The 19733-nt window shown below is 39.7% G+C and overlaps 1 protein-coding gene across 1 annotated transcript in view; it reads left to right on the forward strand.

Moving 5' to 3' along the window:
- Window positions 1–17586, forward strand: part of FAAH2 (fatty acid amide hydrolase 2) — a 44764-nt gene extending 27178 nt beyond the window's left edge. Inside the window, exons 7-11 of the mRNA XM_036740509.1 lie at window positions 1685–1802; window positions 10936–11055; window positions 11640–11751; window positions 12965–13159; window positions 14318–17586. Of these exons, the coding sequence (XP_036596404.1) occupies window positions 1685–1802; window positions 10936–11055; window positions 11640–11751; window positions 12965–13159; window positions 14318–14493 (721 nt within the window). The 3' untranslated portion in view covers window positions 14494–17586. The remainder of the gene's footprint in view (window positions 1–1684; window positions 1803–10935; window positions 11056–11639; window positions 11752–12964; window positions 13160–14317) is intronic.
- The last annotated feature ends 2147 nt before the right edge of the window (window positions 17587–19733 follow it).

The raw sequence follows: 19733 nt of genomic DNA on the forward strand, positions 1-19733 counted from the left end.
GGAGGAGCCCACTGAGGGGGGAAATAGGTTGAGTAAGAGAAGGATGCATCCACAGGCCCTGGCTTCCTAATGTTGTGGAGCATGTTATGTGTACTTCCCCTCTGCATGAACATATTAGTTATATACAGGGTTGAGCTTCTCTGAGCCTTAGTTTCTTCCTCTGCAAAATAGGGATAATAATATCTGTAGTACCTACCTCCCAGGGTAGTTGTTGTAAGGCTCCAATGAGATCACGTATTGATGTGCTTTATTGTTGTTCAGTCATTCAGTCATGTCCGACTCTTTGCAACCCAGTGGACCATAGAACACCAATGCCATCCATGGGGTTTTCTTGCCAAAGATACTGGAGTGCTTTGCCATTTCCTTCTCCATTTAGTAAACTTTAAACCAAAATGGAAAGAACACCTCATCTAAAGTCAGAGGACCTTGGTTCAAATCTTGCTTCTGGCTCTTATTTATTATATGTATAACTTTGAGTGGGATATTTAACCTCCATGGGCCTCTGTGTCTTCATCTGTAAAATAAGGGAGTTGGACTAGATGACCTGAAAGGTCCCTATCAGCTCTAGAACTCAGATCCTATGATCCTATATAAATATCTGCTATTAAATTAGAGAGGACAAGCACTATAGAAAAGTGAGAGATAAAAGAATCAGTGGGAAAATGTAGTTGATCTTCAAAACTTTGTTGTATTCTTATTTATGCTATCCCACATTTTGAAGCTGTCACTCTAGTGAGATATCCCATTTCAGCAGTTAAAGAGTTCATCTAACCCTCACCTCACCCTGCCTCTAGTGCATGTATGCTGCCATTGGGGAACAAGAAAAAAGTCCCAGCTGTCCAATACCAGGCAATTTTAAGGCCAGTGGAATAATCAAGAGATTTAGTGTGCATCTTTGTATAACAAAATACAATATTTTTCTAAAAAGTAGAACTCATCTGTTTGGTAACAGAGCAATATTTACAACTTTCATTGACAAATGATGTGATCAGATTGGCTCTGTAGAGGAGGTCCTGTGGTGGGGAGAGACTACAGGCAATAAAACTGCTTAGGAAGCTCGAGTACTAGTCCAGGGGATAGGCTAAGGGGGCCTTAGCAAGAGGCATGGCTGTGAGAGTAGAAAGGGAAGGAGATCCCCGCAGAGTGAGATGGCCAAAGTACAATAACAGGGATGTGGCCAGGGATTGCAGGTGGGGGATGGCAACCATGGAGAGGGATATTTCAAGCTCAGTTGGCTTCAGGTGTACCCAGCCTTCATTATTGCTTGCTCCTGTAAGGTGCTCATCCACTTAAAATTATTAAAAATTAGAGGGGAACATTGGACCCAACCATTTTAAATTCTGTTCTTGCTCCCAAGATCTCTTAATGATCTGATTTGCAGAAGCAGATAGGAACTTATTCATATACCTGAGTTTGTTGTCTTTTCTGCAAACAGATATTAGATGCCCCTGTTTTGTCTTGCTGCTCTGATTGAAGGTGCTGCCCTAACCCTAAATCCACACTTTGCTATATTTCTTTATTGATGTAGGTATAGGTACTTTTGTTTTGGAAGAGCTCACTATATCTGAAGTCTGAAGATTCTGACGATCTCGGGGGAAGTATTTTATAGATCAGTAGTTTAGGTAGTGGGAGGAGACAGAGGTAAATATTTTTCTTAATATCCCTTTCCTTTTCTTTACCTCAGGTTAAAGCTAGATAAAAAGGTTCCAGCACAAAACATAAAATTCTACTGGATGGAACATGATGGGGGCTCATTGCTAGTGTCCCCAGTGGACCAAGAACTGCTTCAGGCTCAGGAGAAAGTAAGTGGGAACAGGATTTAGTTATTTATGATAGTCATCACCTAAGAAGTGACATACTAAACTTTTTCCTTTCCTGACTGCTAGTCAGAATACTAATGGTGGACATGTGGGTAGTACTGTCCAAGGCCAAGTTGAACTGTTTAAATACCATTTCATGTGATTATAGCAAAAGCCTACCAGATTCATACTCCTAGCTTCAACTAAAGTAATTGTATTTATATATGCATACGATGGAGAAAAGTCATAGGTTCAATAGATTTAGAGCTCAGAAGGACCTTAGAAGTCATCTAGTATAACTCCTCATTTTATTTTTTTGTTTTAAAAATATTTTATTGACACCTCTTATCTTTACGCCTTAGTCACAAATAGACATGAATAAAGGCATATCTAAATAATTATAGAAATATGAATTCCTCATGTGTAGACCAGGCCAAATAATAAAAATGACAGTTCTACCTACTTAAATTACTTTACTTGTGCAGTGTCATACCAATCGAACTGCCAAAGGATTACTCGATAGAGCTAGAAAAAATGTATAATCAAATTCATCTGGAGGGACAAAAGGTCAAGACTATCAAGGGAATCAATAAAAAATTGGGAGGGGGGCCTAGCAGTACCTAATCTCAAACTATACTACAAAACCATAATGATCTAAACAATTTGGTACTGGGTAAGAAATAGAGGGGTTGATCAGTGGAATCTATTAGGTACACACTATACAGAAATAAATAAGCACAGTAAACCTAGTGTTTGATGAACCCAAAGATCCCAGCTATTGGGGCAAGAATTCGCTATTCATGAAAAACTTCTGGGAAAACTGGTGGATATATATCAATATAGATATATGTAATATATATATATATATATATACATATACATGTATGTGTGTGTGTTCATCCAATTTATGCCTAGTTCTTTGTTATAATTTAAAAGGCTGCTACCCACATTGCGGTATGTATTAGACCTTTGTTCATTTCTTTGGGTTATATGTCCAGTAGTGTGATTGCCATGAAAAAGGTATGGTCAGTTTAGTAATTTTTCTTTAATAATTACAAATTGAAATCCAAAATAGTTAAACTACTCATTTCATAGCTTCATTCAAAGTGCATCAGTATGTTATCTTTTTTTTAATCCTTGCCAGTTTGTATAGAGTGATGTGAAACTTCAGATTGCTTTTATTTGCATTTGGAGCATGTTTTTCTGTGGTTGTAAGTTTTATTTTGAAAGCAATTCATATTCTTTGACCACTTATCCTTTGGGGAATGACTTGATGTTACATATTTGTGTCAGTTCTCTCCATAGTTTGAATGCTGTTGTTCAGTCATTTTTCAGTTGTATACAGTTCTTCATGACCCCAGTTGGGGTTTTCTTGGCAGAGAGTGGTTTTCCATTTCCTTCTCTAGCTCATTTTATAGATGAGGAACTGAGGCAAACAGGGTTAAGTGACTTGCCCAGGGTCAGAAAGCTAATAAGTGTCTGAGGCCAGATTTGAACTCAGGAAAATGAGTCTTCCTAACTTCAGGTCTGGCATTCTATCCACTGTACCACCTAGTTTCCCCTATATAGTTTGGATATCAGACTTTTATTGGTAATATTTTATGAAAATATTTTTCTATGCTACTGTACTGCTTCTAATTCTCTATTAATTTTATCTGTGCAAGAGATTTTTAATTTTATGTAGTCAAAATTATCTATTATATCTCTTGCCATACCTTCTTTTTTTGTTTGCTTGGGAATTCTCTTCCTGGCCCTTGTTGTGAGAACTGCCAGATCTCATTTCATGTTAATTTTTTATGCTGAGTTCTTATATTTAGGTTGTATATGCATTTTGAGTTTGTGGTAGGAAATGTTGTAAAATGATCCAATCCTTATTTCTGCCAAACTGATTTTCGGTTTTCCTAGCTGTTCTTGTCTCCCAGTAATTTACATTCTTGAGTTTATCAAATGTTGTTCTGTTTCTTTCTAATCTATTCTGTTCCATTAATCTACTTCTCTATCTTTTTTCCTTAATACCAAATTGCTTGCTAACTATTGCTTTATAATACACCTTGAAGCTTGCTAATGCTGTCTCTTTTATTCATACTTTTTTTCTCATTATTTCCTTTGATATTTCAGGCCTTTTATTTCTCCAAATTAATTTTGTTATGATTTTGTCTAGTTCTAAAAAAAGGCTCCCGTGTAATTGGATTGGTTTAGCACTAAATCTGTAAATTAATTTAAGTGATGTTATGGGCTTGGATATTAGTGGAAGACTAGGTGGAACTATAAAGGAGGTTGTGGTGCCAATCTGAGGCAATTTGGATTAGCTTTGCCCTTAGATTAATTGATCTGGGATCCATCTGTGAGCCCTTTGGGCAAGAAGAAAATAAAGGTATTATCTCAGTCAAATACAGTACTTCACCCTTCTCTAAGCAATTCTCCAAGATTCCAAGTTATAATTGAGTTACTGATCTGCATTGGTTTCTAAACCAGAAGGTCCTGTATCAATAGAATCATGGGTCAATACAGGTATATTATATGAATACCTATGTATGTGTATGCCATATGTTTTTAACGGAAACTTAACTGTCTTTGATAAGTAGGTAAACATTTAAGTATTGTACTGGGTGGCGCTCTCTAGGAAACAACCAAAGTATCAGGAAGAATTTGCCTTCACTTGATGCTCTCGGACAGAGTGAGACCTAGACAAACCCTGAGGCTAGAGGATTAGAGCCCCCAGTTTTAAGTGGCCTTCTCAGCTGAAACTAATTCTTGTATTACAAAATTAAAGCTTTAGCCAGTCAGCCGATAAACATTTATAGGCTATGGCACTATGCTAGGTGCTGGGGATACAAAAAAGCAAAAGACAGTCCCTGCCCTCCAAGAACTTAAAATCTAATGGGGGATACAACAACATGCAAACAAATATATACAAAGCAAGTGATGTGCAGGATAAATAGGAAATAACAGAATTAAGAGGGGTTGGGAAAGGCTTCCTGTAGAAGGTGAAAAAAAGGGGAGAGACTGGTTAGTATAGAGTAGGTAACCTGGGAGAGAATTGAAGGGTTTGAGGGTTTGGCACTCATAGTTTGGACAAAGTGTTTGGCAAGGGAAGGCAGAGAGAGGAAAACCAATAGATTTTAGTTGGATAGGGGGATTTAAGAATTCTTGAACGTGGAAGTGATACATTTTTGAGTGATGGCATCTAACCATCTTTGTGATAAAGGTCATGGAAAGTGAGTTGGCTGAGGAGATGAGTAGTTAGGGTGTTTGAAGGAGAGTCAATACGTATGTTGCAGTCTCCAAGTATGAGGGCAGGGGTTGGGGAGGAGAGAAAAATTATGAGCCAAGCACTGAACTCATTGAGGGAGAAAGGGGAGTGACCTGGGGGTCTGTAGACAATAGCTACCAGGATTTTGATTGGTTGGTAGTTAGGAATAGCATGAACCTCAAAGGAGGAAAGGTTACTGAGTGATGGAGGTAGCACAAAGAGGCAAGGTGTGCCCCAACTCCTTTGCCTTGATCAGTGAGCCAAGGAGAGTAAGTGAAGGTACAGTCAGTATTAGGAAGTATGGCCAGGAACTCTGTGTTGTTGGGAGGAGTCAGGTCTTGGTGATTGCTAAAAGATGGAATAAAAGATTTAAGATGAAGGGAAATTTGTTGTTGATGGAAGAGGCATTCCAGGGGGCACATTGTAAGGGCTAGGTGGAGATAGGTTGGAACTTTGGGGTGAGAGGGTTGAAGGGCAAGAGAATAAGGAGTTGGGTGATGGGGAAGTAAGGAATGGAATTTGGATGATGATCTACAGGAGTTCATAATCACTGGAATGTGAAGGGTATGATCAGACATAACAATATCCATCATTGAGTGGAGGGCATCACTCTTCCCAAAAGAATCTGTAGATCCAGCTGGAGGCAAGTACTGAATGAGATGGGAGGGATATAGTTAGATGAGAGACCCCATTTCACTATTCCTCTAGATTTATTTGAGCTATTTGAAGAGGGTGTGTGATGATGTAGTGCTAACATTCTAATATGGGGAGAAAAAACAAGAATCAATTCAGAATCTTAATGTTTTTGATGGGTATTGAGGGAGTTAAATAACAAAAAAAAACACAGGTCCTGAGTAGGTTGGTTCTTTTCTGGGGGTTTGAAGTGGGAGAAGAGAAAGGAGGGAAAAAGAAGAATATTGTAGTGCATAAAGGAGGAAGGAGAAGGTAGAACTTAGAATGAGGATGTTTAAGATGAAGACTATACAGACATGGAATAAGGGGTGAGGACAGTGGGTATTAGATGAGCCTTACTCTTAATTTAAATGGACAAAGGAGAATTGAAATAGTGATGTCAAATAAAAGGACCACTGAAGCATTTTTTTCAAAATGCACAGAGAAAGGGGTGAAGCCATGATGGCACAATAAAGGCAGAGATTCATTTGAATTCTCCCAAATTCCCCTCCAAACAACATTAAAATAATGCTTTGAAAGGAACTAATAAAAGGATGGGGTGAAATAATATTCTAGCACAAGACAAATTAGGTTGGCAGGAAAGGTCTTTTCACTGGGGTGAGAGTGGAGCACAATCCAGTGCAGGCCCCACTCTAGCAAGCCAGCAGCAGACTTTGGAAGGACTGAATATGTGTCTGTGGCTTCCTGAGCTCTGAGCCCACAGACTAACCAGATAACTGGTTAGAAGGAGATTACAGGGGGCCCTTTGCTGGCAATGGTAGCAGGGCTCTGTTGCATTTCCCATTACACAGTTCTTGGTCACAATCCCAGCAAGAGGAGGAGCACTAAAACACTAGGGCCTGGAGCTGCAGTGGAGCAGTGATCTTGGTCATAGTTCCAAGGTGGAAAAGAGTGCTTGTGGTCACTCATAGAACAAAGCACAGGCTGGGAGAGCAGTAACCACACCTCTCCTTATATCATACCACCTTGGAAGAACTGAAAACTTGCAGACCCTAAGAACTAGTTCTGAAAACAGCAGCACAAAAACACTGAAGCTTGGGACAGTGCTCCCTTCACCCCAGAAGCAGAACCCAACTTTAACACAAAGTTTAAAGTCAAGAAATAGGCTGAAAAAATGAGCAAATGAACAAAAAAAACTTGACCATAGAAAGTTACTATGGTGACAGGTAAGATCAAAACACAAACTCAGAAGAAGACAACAAGATCAAAATTGCTACATCCAAAGCCTCAAAGAAAACATGTGAATTGGTTTCAGGCCCAAAAAGAATTCCCAGAAGAGGGAAGGATTTGAAGGATTTCAAAAATGATTTGAAACCTCAAATGAGAGAGGTAGAGGGAAAATTGGGAAAAGAAATGACAGTGATTCAAGAAAAGCATGCAAAGAGGCAACAGTTTGGTAAAGGAGGCACAAAATACTGAAGAAAATAATACCTTAAAAACAGAATAAGACAAATTGTAAAAGAGGAACAAAAATCCACTGAAGAGAAAAACTCCTTAAAGAGCAAAATTGGCCAAATAGAAAAAGGTATTTAAAAACTCACTGAAGAGAAGAACTCCATAAAAAGTAGAATTGGCCAAGTAGAAAGGGAGACACAAAAGCTCACTGAAGAAAATGATGCCTTAAAAATTAGAACTGGGCAAGTAGAAGCTAATGACTTCATGAGATGCCAAGAAACAATAAAACAAAACCAAAATAATGAAAAATAGAAGAAAATGAGAAATATCTCATTGGAAAAACAACTGACCTGGAAAATAGATGTAGGAGAGATAATTTAAGAATTATTGGACTACCTAAAAGCCATGATTTAAAAAAGAGCCTAGCATCATATTTCATGAAATTGTCAAAAAAAACTGCCCTGATATCCTAGAGCCAGAGAGTAAAATAGTAATTGAAAGAATATGTTGATCAGCTGCTGAAAGATATCCCAAAATGTAAACTCCCAGAAATACCATAGCCAAATTCTAGAGCTCCCAGGTCAAGAAGAAAATGTTACAAGCAGCCAGAAAGAAACACTTCCAATATCATGGAGCCACAGTCAGGATAATACAAGATTTAGCAGCTTCTACATTAAAGGATGAGAGGGCTTGGAATATGATATTCCAGAGGAAGGCAAAGGAGCTAGGATTACAACAAAGAATCACCTACCCAATAAAACTGAGTATAATCCTTCAGGGGAAAAATAACATTCAGTGAAACAGAGGACTTTCAAGCATTCCTGATGAAAAGACCAGAGCTCAACAGAAAATTTGACTTTCAAATACAAGACTCAGGAGAAGCATAAAAAGGTAAACATGAAAAAGAAATCATAAGGGATTCAATAAAATTACACTGTTTACATTCCTACATGGGAAGATGATACTTTTAACTCTGAAGAGCTTTCTCATTATTAGGGCAGTTAGGAGTATACATAGGCAGACCCTCAGGGTTTACATTCATTCTGAGTCAATCAAGGACCCAGATGGCTCTGGAAGAGAAAGTAAAGCTGGTGACTATGCACAGCCCTCCCTCACTGAAGTCCAATTCACTTGCATGTTATGGCATCGCCTCCATGATGTCATGGTCCTCTTTGAGAATGAAGGACAAACAACATCAACAACAACAACATGGGCAGAGGGCATGGAGATGTGAGTTGACTATGATGGGATATCCAAAAAATAAAATAAAAGTAAAGGATAAGAAAAAGGGATGATAGTGATGGGATATTATCTTTTTTAAAAAAATAAGGTGTGAGAAAGAGGGATGACCTGGGAAAGGGGGGGAGAGGTAGAATAGGGTAAGTTATCTCACACAAAAGAGGTACAAAAGAATTTTTATAGTGGAGGGGAACATAAGGGGCAGACAATATTTGAACCTTATTTTCATTGGAATTGGATCAAAGATGAAATCTATGTTACCCTACAGGGAAATAGTAAATGAAGGGGACAAGAGAAAGGAGGGTGTAGCTGACAGAAGTGAGGGAAGATTTGGGGGAGGCAGTGGTCAGAAGCAAAATAGGATGGGTGAGAGAGAGAGAGAGAGAGAGAGAGAGAGAGAGAGAGAGAGAGAAGGATAAACAGAGAAAATAGGATAGAGGGAAATATATAGCAATCATAACCGTGGAAAAAATTATAGCAAGTTTCTCTGATAAAGGCCTTGTTTCTCAGATATATAGAGAACTGAGTCAAATTTACAAGTCACTCCATAATTGGTAAATGGTCAAAGGATATTCAGTTTCAGATGAAGATATTAAATCAATCTATAGTCATATGAAATATGCTCTAAATCACTATTGATTAGAGAAATGCAAATTAAAAGAACTTCGAGGTACCACCCCACACCTATCAGATTGACTAATGTGACAGAAAAGGAAAATGACAAATGTTGGAGAAGATGTTGGAGAGGACACTAATTCACTGTTGGTGGAGTTGTGAACTAATCCAATCATTCTGGAGAGCAATTTGGAACTATATCCAAAGGACTATAAAACCACGCATACTCTTTGACCCAGCAATATCACTACTAGGTCTGTATCCCAAAGAGATTAAAAAACAAAAAGGGAAAAGGACCTATATATACAAAACATTTACAGCAGCTCTTTTTTATGGTGGCAAAGAATTAGAAATTGAGGGAATCCTCATCAGTTGGGAATAGCTGAACAAGTTGTGGTATATGATTGTGATGGAATTCTATCGTGCTGTAAGAAATGACAAGCAGGATGCGCTTAGAAAAACCTGGAAAGACTTACAAGGACTGGTGCAAAGTGAAATGAGACGAGCCAGGAGGCATTGTACATAGTAACAGCAATATTGCACAATGATCACTATGAATGACTTATTCTCAGCAATACAATGATCCAAGATAACTCTGAAGGACTTCTGATGAAAAAATGCTATCCATCTCCAGGGAAAGAATTGATAAATTCTGAATGCAGATCAAAACACACTTTTTTTTCTTTATTTATTTTTCTTGGGAATTTTTTGTTCTGTGTTTTCTTTTACAAAATGATTAATATGGAAATATGTTTTCCATGTCTGCACATATATAACCTATATCAAATTGCTTGCCTTCTCAATGAAGGGGGAGGTGAGGGAGGGAGAAAATTTGGAAATCTAAATTTAAAAAACTGAATGTTAAAATTTGTTTTTACATGCAATTGGGAAAATGAAATATTAAATATATTTTAAAATATGTAAGAAATGATGATCAAGATGATTTTAGAAAAACCTGGAAAGACTTAACATGAACTGATTCAAAGTGAAGTGAACAGAACCAAGGGAACATTGTACATAGTAAGAGCAATATTATACAATGATCAATTGCTAATGACTTAGCTATTCTCAGAAATGATGATCCAAGGCATTTCTGAAGAACTTAATACGAAAAATGCACTCCACCTCCAGAGGAAAAAGCTGATGGAGTCTGCATGTAGATCAAAGCATTATTACTTTTTACTTTATTTTTCTTGGGTTTTTTGGTCTGTGTTTTCTTTCGTGGAAATATGTTTTGCAAAACTTCAAATGTTTAACATATCAAATTGTTTGCCTTCTCAATGCGGGGAGAGGAGTGGAAGGGAGGGAAAGAATTTGGAACTCAATTTTTTAAATGTATGTTAAAATTATTTTTACATGTAATTGGAAAAAATAAAATATTTTAAAAAATAAATGCACAGAAGAGAATTGAAAGAAGTTCAGAAGGAAACATAGATCAATGGGACAGTTTGGAAACTGTTTAAAACAACATGTATGAAATGGAGATTCATTGTTTTCTATGAAATCCTCTTTTGTGTTCTGTTGTAAAACAATAACTAAAAGATAATACCTTGCTTGAAGTATATAGAAACAGTGTATTGGAATCTGAAACTCCCTCCCAAACAAACCCTTGACTCTGTGCATGGCCCAGCAGAGTCTGTGTGGTGACTATGGATTACTTTGGGTCATGTAAGGACTGAAAAAAGGGCCCCTGGGCATAGCCAGGTCTGACTCAGCATCTTTAGCCTGGCAGCACTTCTATCATTGTCTCTTTAGCTTGGTGAATTAGCAATTCATCGTCCAACAAGAGTTATTGGTTCCTTCTAGTAGGTTGAAGGACAAAAGTGAACTCACCTCCTTGGAGTCCTTGTTTGGGATCTATAGGATACTTTGCTCACTTTGATGTAGCCAGAGTTTTCAATTGATGGATTTTTTTTTGTTTTTATTTCTCTTTGATCCTAGGTGGTGAGACATCTGGAGACTGTGCTAGGTGCCTCAGTTCAGCATGTAAAACTTAGCCAAATGAAGTACTCTTACCAGATCTGGATCACCGTGATGTCGGCCAAGAGCCGTGATGGCACGGTATGGTGTGATGGGATTGTGGTATCATGATATGCTTTGAGGATTGTGGGTTTGCTGTGGTTAAAAATACACCCTGTTCATGCAGTGGGCGAGAGAAATGCTGGTTTTTAATCCTGCGGCTCATTTTTATAGTTATAAGAACTCTAGAGGAAGCCTGCTTCTTCCTTAATCATACTTTTTTCTTTCTACAATTCTGTTTTTCTGTTGTCTTGGCAAACTTTATACTAACATGAAAAGGCAGCAAATTTTCTAATATTCCGTGTTGTATGGTTTTTTGCTGTATCCCAGAGTCTTCGGATTGCAGGGCTGGCTGCAGGTTAGGAGGTAGCTGGGTAAAGGAAGCCATAGATATTACTTTTCTCCTATAGACGAAAAGGATGGCCTGGTCACTTCTCAGGAAAAAAAGGATGGTTGGCAGGGGGGGGCAGGGGGAGGTAGTTAATTTCTTCAATTGTATCTCTCTCCATAGACTTTTCATTATGAGTCCTGGGAAGAAGAGCTGAGGGGATTTCCCTGACCCATTTGCTTTGAAACACCATTCAAACAAGTGTTCAACTATGTGTCTTTTGTTTGACAAATTCCAGGAAGCTGTGACGTTCCAGGAGCTGCTAGGAGATCATGGAAAGCCTGTGTGGCCCCTCTGGGAACTAGTGAAGTGGGTCCTTGGGATGTCAACACACACCATCCCTTCTATTGGTATATCCAGCCATCTTCTCTCACAGGGAAAGGGCAGCATGCAAGAAGCCTGAGCAAATATTTAGTCCTGAAGTCCTTGAGAACTTCATTTCACACATGACAATTCCCTTTATGGATATATCTGTGAATTGTGGGCAGAAAGATTGCTCTCAATCTGGGGAGTATTGCCAGAATGTTACAACTTATGAACTAGTTCCATGAGGAAGTAGGTTGGTGGTAGGTTTTGCCCTGGAAGAAACAGAAAGTCTGTTTAGAAACAGAAAGTATATTTCTAATGGAAGCCCTTGTGATCTCATGAACCTGGAGCATTGCTTTGCTTATCCCCTCTAATACTGGGTAGTGGCAATTATTGGCCAGACTTTTGTTTAGCCGCAAGCTTGCTGTTCTTCTGGCCAGTGGAACTATTATCTACATTTTCTAGTTCTTGGAATAGGCTTATTAGGGCATCTGAGCTCTGTTGCTAATGCTAAACCACTTAAGATAGTGATCTGAAGAAAAATCACACACCCAAGTGTCACTTGGTCACCCATTATTGAAACCATGGCTTCATGGCCTCCTCTTCCTCCCTCACTTCCCCATATCCAGTTAACCAGTAAGTCTGGACAGTTCTTCCTTCCAAATATTGAACAAATACATTTCTTCCCCATCACCACTGGCACTATCCTAGTCTAGAGCCTCATTACTGGGAGGGCTTCAGTTTGGGGGGCAGGGGAGTAGCTAAGTTTCTTTTTGTTGTTTTCTTTAGTGACTATAATAAATTAGTCTGCAGTCAAGCCTTGGATGTTAGATATACTGTGTCCCAGAGGATTTGGGCATGAAAATGTAGCCCATAATTGGAGCAGGGAGCTGCTGCTCAGCTACTATAGGGCTCTTTAGCCACTATAAAGAGGCAGCAGTTTAACCAACCTTGTGCCCTGAGCTGATGTTCTATGAAAACTTTTGGTGGCAGAGCATCTTGACTGTCCTTCTCTGATGATGAGATGAATGACTTCTTAGGTTGTGCCATGGATGTAGCAAGAAAGGGTACTAAAAGCCAAGGAAAGGGAGAAAGCTCTCCTTCCTTAGGTGTCAAGTATCTTTGGAAGGCCTGCACAGTTCCTGTGGGGTAAAGTATGAGGAATAGAGACTATATGTGGAAATACTGTCCCAATCGGGGCTATTTAAATGTGAGTACTCTTTCTAACTTGATATTGATTTTTATTGTCACCCATAGGTCTGGGCCTGTTGGAGCCAGTTCTCAAACATGACTCTCAAACCTATGCCAAGTTTGAAGAATTAAGGCAAACCCTTTGGTCAGAGCTTGTAGGCATGCTGGGAAATGATGGAGTCTTCTTATATCCCTCCCATCCTCAAGTGGCTCCCAAGCACCACTTCCCTCTGACAAGGCCTTTCAACTTTGCTTACACAGGTGGGTTCCAGCTTTGAAAGAGATGAGGTTGTCCACAGCTCATCCTCAGAGCTGTCAGTCATGGGGCATTCATAGGTACATACTATGACTGTCTTACAAAGCCAAAGTCTGCCAGCTTACCTGTTGGGTGCCTCTATTCATAACCATTCCATTTGAATTCTAGTACAACTGTGGGGTCCTTGAAGGCCTTGGGCATGTGTAGCCTGGAGAATCAATTCAGTGGGGATGTTGTGCTAGTATTTGAAGGACTGCCAGGTGGTGGGAAGATTCGACCTGTTCCTATCAGAACAAGAGCTGTTACTCCAGAGGATAGAATCAGGAATGAGGGGTGGAAGCTGCAAAGAAATAGATTTAGACCAAATGTCAGGAAAAACTTCCTAACAACTAGAGGCATCCTAAGGTGGCAACTTTTAACTGCTTTAAAAGGTGGTGGGCTTCTCCTCATTGGAGGTCTTCAGGCAGAGGCTGGACAAGCACTCCATGGATGTGTTAACATAGGGATTTCTATTGTCTATGGGTTGGACTACGTGGCCGCTGAAGTCCTTTCCTACTTTCAGATTCTGTGATTTTACAAAACCACACATTCCTGCCTTCTTAATGGAGTAAATTCCCAGAAAACTATCAAGATTTCACTATTTTTTACCCTCCCCTGCACCAATTTGCTGGAGTGGCAACATTAAAGTCCTCTGCTCATCCTTGGTAGATATTACTATGTACTGATCGCAAGGTTCCCAATGGATTGAGACTCATTTGTTTCTGAGAGTACCCTCTCTCTCCACTCCCCTTACCAGCAAACCTTCCCTTGTCACAAAACCAGGTGGCACCCTGCCCCTGCATCCATGGTCCCCTATCTCATCTCCGTGCTTCTCTTATGCCAAGCATAGTTTCATTTCATTACTCCATTCACCTAGTTGTTGTCCTCATCGCACAGTAATCTTTTCAGCACCATTCATTTGTAGTTTTGGAAAAAGTCATGCAGCCACAGTGCCAAAATAAGATAATGTGCATACAGTTAATTATGACCCTTCTTTTTGTGTTGGCACCCCCCTGGACTTAGAGAAAGCAAGTGAGATGCTAGTTTTCTGTGAAGAAAGTGAAATGAATGAATCTTAGAAAACAAGTGTGATTTTCAGAATGTTATTCTTCTGTTCCCTTTAGGCATCTTCAATGCCCTGGGCTTGCCTGTGACCCAGTGCCCACTTGGCCTGAACAGCAAGGGACTTCCTCTGGGTATCCAGGTGGTAGCTGGCCCCTTCAATGATCACTTGACTCTGGCCGTGGCTCAGTACCTGGAGAAGAGTTTTGGTGGCTGGGTCTGTCCTGGAAAATCCTAGAATAACCTTCCCACAATTCAGATTTATCCAATTTGTGGGTAACAAAGAACTAAGAGAGATAACTAACATTCAATTCAAAAAAGATCTTGATAAGCTTTTGTAGATCAAATCTAACAGATGAATGAAATTTAATGATGGACAAAGTCCAACATCTGTATTCAAGAACAAGGCAATGGAGAAAACCTGACAAGACAACCATTTATGTGAAAAAGAGTTGGAGGCTTTATTGGATTGTAAACTCCACATGACCACAACAGCCCACAAAGTGCGAACAATCTTAGGTTGCATTGAGTCATGGGGCTTGGGGAGACATCACATTCCTTTTGGACTCTGTCCTGGTTAAGCTGTCTGAAGTGTTTTGTTACATTTTGGCACCGTATTTCAGGCAAGATGCAAATAAGCCTAAGTGTTGGGTGCAAGGAAGTAGAAGCTATGTCATACAAGAGCAATTGAAGCACCTGGGAATATTTAGCCTCTGAGTATAGCATCTATGATCCTGTCATTCTACGGCTGTTAGGAAGCAGGAGCTAGAAATCTAATCAGCAGTTGAAGCAGGGGGCTCTCAATGTTCCTTTCCTTGGAAAGTCACTTCCCCACCTCTTTTGGCCAGGCCATAGTTCTATTGGCTGGAAGAATCCTATTGCTTGTGCTACAGTGAATGCAATTAGAAGGGACTGGAGTTCACTTGAACTTCCCTTTCTTTGCATCTTTCACATTTGGCCAATAGATCTCAGTAAAAAAAATGGCTGTTCAAAGAAGAGAGGTAATTCATGAGGATTAGCAAGCGGAGCACCTTCTAAGGGAAACTCCTGGCACAGTACAAATGGCTAAATCTATTGAAAATAATTTTTAGAAACTGAACATTCATTTTCAAAACTAACTTTTAACATTCATATGCACATTCCTGTAAAGAACATGGCAGTCAATCATAAATCAGTGCTCTCCTCCTTCCCAGTGGGGATTTCTTCATTAGACACAAGACCCCATAGTTTTATAGATTTGAAAGCCAAAGTATGGTCTTTGAAAGATGGAGAGAAGGTAGGATAGAAAAGAATGGAAAGAAAATGGAGACTTAGAAATCCTTCAAGGTCAATGGACATAGAGGGATTTGCAGTGCAGGTCCAGTGTGGGGAAAGAGGAGGAAGATGATTAAGGACAGCTCTGGCCTGACAGGCATGAGACAGAGAGAGAGAGAGAGAGAGAGAGAGAGAGAGAGAGATGGGATGAGAGATGCAGCTAAGCAGTACCCCATAGAGATGGTTAGTCAGCTTAAGTACCTACTATGTGCCAAGCACTCTTCAGGAACCTTTTTCATAGTATTCTTCTCACTCTTCCTGGACACCTTGAAGGTAGTCTGACAAAAATTTTCCCATTACCTCTTTGGCATCCCTCTAACCTGATCCCTGGGATTTGGAGGCAAAACCTTATCTTGTGCATTCCAAGCTGTTATATATGTTTTATTGGATAGCAACCAACTTCATTTTGATGTGTTTCCTTTTTCTAAGAGATTGTTCTAGTTTGAATCAATAAGTTCTTTTCCTGTTAATAACAACATTTCTACTTCAATCTAAGAATGTGGTCTAGCAATACCTACTTGGTCTAACGATGCCTGCTTGCTCTAAATTTTATTATGCTGGTTTGAATCCTTATGGGGTAGGAGAGGTAATATGCTTCTCCCCTCCTTCCTCATTATTCCATACACCTCAATACTCAAAATCGCATAGAAGTTCTGTCTAGGGATATATGTGAATCCTGTTTTGATGTTGGTCCATGGCCTAAGATCTTGGTGACCAAGACCTTCAACAATGAGCTCCCCTTAATGCTGCAGAAAGATAATATGAAAGATTAAGAGAGCTTAGAAAAAGATGGCAGATTATTAGTGTCCCACAAAGACTGATTGAGTACTTCCCAACAAATGTTCATCCTGGTCATGTCCAGATGGTGAAGAAAAAACCACATAGTTGTTGTTTAGTTGTGTCTGATTCTTTGTGACCCCATGGACCATAGCACTAGTTATGGGTCTCTTTTTCCCTGAGTGGTGATTTGGGGTTGCCAAGTTCTGCTCTATCTAGAAAGCTGTTCTATGTCAAGATTCTTTTAGAATTGAATGAGTTGGATTTCTGAGCCCTGGGTGCTGGCTTGTTTGAGCCTTAGAAAGCTGATCATTGGATCCTTCTGGCAGTTGAGGCCCATGAGAAGCTCCCAGTCTAATAAAGTAGTCCTTTCCAGAGTTTCAGGGCTCCTTGGTTCAGCATGCATTTTAACCACAAATGCATAGAATTTATAGCTCAAAGAGGCCTCAGAGATCACCCATTCTTTTGTCTGCGAATGTGGAAACTAAGGTAACACTAGACAAGTGACCTGTGTCTCAGTTTTCTCATCAATAAGATGAGGGGATTGGATGACATGACCTCTTCTGTTCTTTCTAGCTTAAAAACCCATGTCCCGGAAAGCAAGGCCAATCTAGAAATTAGAGTTTTTTGTCATACCTGTCCTCGTACCTTCTCCCCCCAGGGCTACCTCACACCCCCTCTGAAGAGGGCTAAAGCCAATGCATTTGCTGCTTTTCCCTTTTTCAAAAAAAGGATTTACTTCCTATTATCATGAACTTGACAAATGACAACAAAATAAACATATACAAGGAACAGAAAAAGAAGATTGCATGTGGAGTTGTAAAGCTCCAGCTTAGGAGGTTTTTTGTGTTTATAATTTTAATTCATACCCCCCAAATTGTCTTGAGCACCAATTTCCATGTACTTCCTGGGTCTAGAGTGTCTTCTCACGTTGTTCCTATGTTTAACAGCCAACCTTTTCCTCAGTTTTCTCAGGTTTGCCTTACTGCTGTTGCTCATACCCTAGTTAAATGCTTCAATCTTTTCTCCATGTAGCTCTTCTTGCTGCTTGCCTGATCTTATCTGCAGTAGGGCCATGTTCAGTGCAGACATTAAATTGCAACTTTCTCTTAGCTAAAATATGAATTTCTAACTCTAAGTCCTAATTGATGGATTTAGAAAACAAACAACACAAGTAAAACCTACATTGCTGCTCTTGAAGCACATAGTACATCTAACAAATAAAGCTTAGGCAATTCTGTTTCTTCTTCCTCTTCATTGTTTGGATGCAAACGCCACACAACCCAGTCTTCACTTGTTCTGAATCACTTGACTTTTACTTAAAAACTGTAACCCATTGGGGCAGGGTCTTAGCAGATTTAAGGGGTAATGTCTTAACTAGCCTTTTTGGTACCTAGGGCAATCTGGAGAAGGGGAGAAGATGGTGTGTCCGAGGACAGTATTCTTGACTTCCTCTAAATTTTCCAACCTGGAGCAAAGCTATGGCCACCCCAGTGTAGTTAAGGATCTGTCCAAGGTCCTAGGGGCTCTCTCTGGCCAAATGCTCTCAGAAGCCAAATTCAATTCTGCTATACTGAATCGCCATTTCTTGGCCCTTGGGACCTGTGTACTGCAGCTAAATTGGCAGCCTGTGGGCTAGTTCAAATACAAAAAAACTAAACAAGCCTTACTATGAAAGAAGATATTAGATTATGGAATTCTAGCGCCAAATCAGCAGCAACAAGCATTTAGTAAGTACATACTATGTACCAGGCTCTGTGCTGAGCCTTGGGGGAAAAGAGAAAGTGAAAAGGCAGTCCCTGCCCTCAAGGAGCTTACATTCTAATGAGGAGACAACAAGCAAAAGCTAAGTTCCTACAAGAGATGAATATATAAATACACATACACATATATGAAAAGATGAGATTACCACACACACACAATGAGAAGTAATCTCATCTATTCACAGTACAGTGGGGAAAAGTTATATAAATAGTGATACACTATTAGGAAAAACTTCATTTCACCTCCATAAGAAAGCTTTTATCTACCAGGTAAAAGTCTCGTAGGAGGAGGCCACTCAAATATTGGGGAATTAAAGAGGAAAGGGATCCATATGTCCCTCAAAATTCATGCCCCAAATTCTCTACTATGGTGGTGTTATGAATTTTCTCTTCCTTGGGTCTACTTCTGGGTTGCTCCTTCTGAATAAATTTGAAAACTAGGGATCAGCAACAATAATGCTGATCTCCATTGCTATCTGATACATGTAAGTCTAAAAGGAAAAAGAAATCACATCTCTTGGTTTCAGATTTGTGAATGTCTGTTCAAATTGTCCCACCGTCCTGGTCTGTGATTCTTCTGATCTCTCAGATCAGGTAAGACCCCAAGGAACCTTGAGGATGTTGTGGCCTGTGCTTAAACATACTTCATTGGTTCCATGATGCGACCAATGTGGACTAGATTATTTTAATGTTTCAGTGTTTCCGGGGTCTGTGATTGTGGCTCTTCATTACCTTAATGGACAGTGTCATGAATGGTCATAAAAAACAAGTTATTACTATGTGGTTAACCTATGATGACAGGCCTTTCCAAATTTAGCTAGAGTGACACTTGGATGACAAGCATACAGTCACTGTGTGCTGCATCATGAAAAGAAAAAACAGAATAGAAAAATAAAAGTCTTCTTAATCTCAGATCAGCAAAGTCCCCCAAAAGCTGACAAATGCCATTAAATATATGACTGGAGAGGAAGTGTTTAGGACAAAGTAAAGGCACATAATTCTGATTCTTGAAGATTTATTAACTTTCAAAAGCCAGCTAATTAAGAAGCCTCCACTCAGGAGGTGACTTTGCCTCCTGATTTGCTGAGGTCAAGGTCATCTGAGATAAGCACTTCCTCATTACCCCCCCCCCATTCCTTCATCCTTCCCATATTGTTGTCGATTGGGGTATATGAGTGTTCAGGAAAGACTAGTACCTCTGGCATGAGGGCTACTTTCCATATTTGGTGTCCACCTGCCACCTAACTCACTTGTGACTCCAAGAAGCTGTAGCATACACAGTGGCCATACCCTGGTAAACCATTTCAGCAGATGGGCTAAACCAGGTTGAGGATAACTGATGGGCCTCAGACCCATTGGTGAGTTAGGGAGCTGTCTACCCCAAGAATATGAAGACTTCCCCAGTGGAATAGGTGGATGTGAATGGTTTGTTCCAATAGATCATGGAGGCAATGGAAACAGGCATTATGTAATGCTTAGAGCTTGGTGAGACATTGAAGATGCCAAGGTCATCCATTGTATCCTGAGCCATCACCAGTCATTTTGACTTTTGTTTTTCCAGTGGACTTCAATGACTCTGGAAGAGAGAGTGAGGCTGAAGACTTCGTGTAACTCTGCCTTACTT

This window comes from Trichosurus vulpecula (assembly GCF_011100635.1).
Source record: "Trichosurus vulpecula isolate mTriVul1 chromosome X unlocalized genomic scaffold, mTriVul1.pri SUPER_X_unloc_2, whole genome shotgun sequence".
In the NCBI taxonomy this organism is placed as follows: domain Eukaryota; kingdom Metazoa; phylum Chordata; class Mammalia; order Diprotodontia; family Phalangeridae; genus Trichosurus; species Trichosurus vulpecula.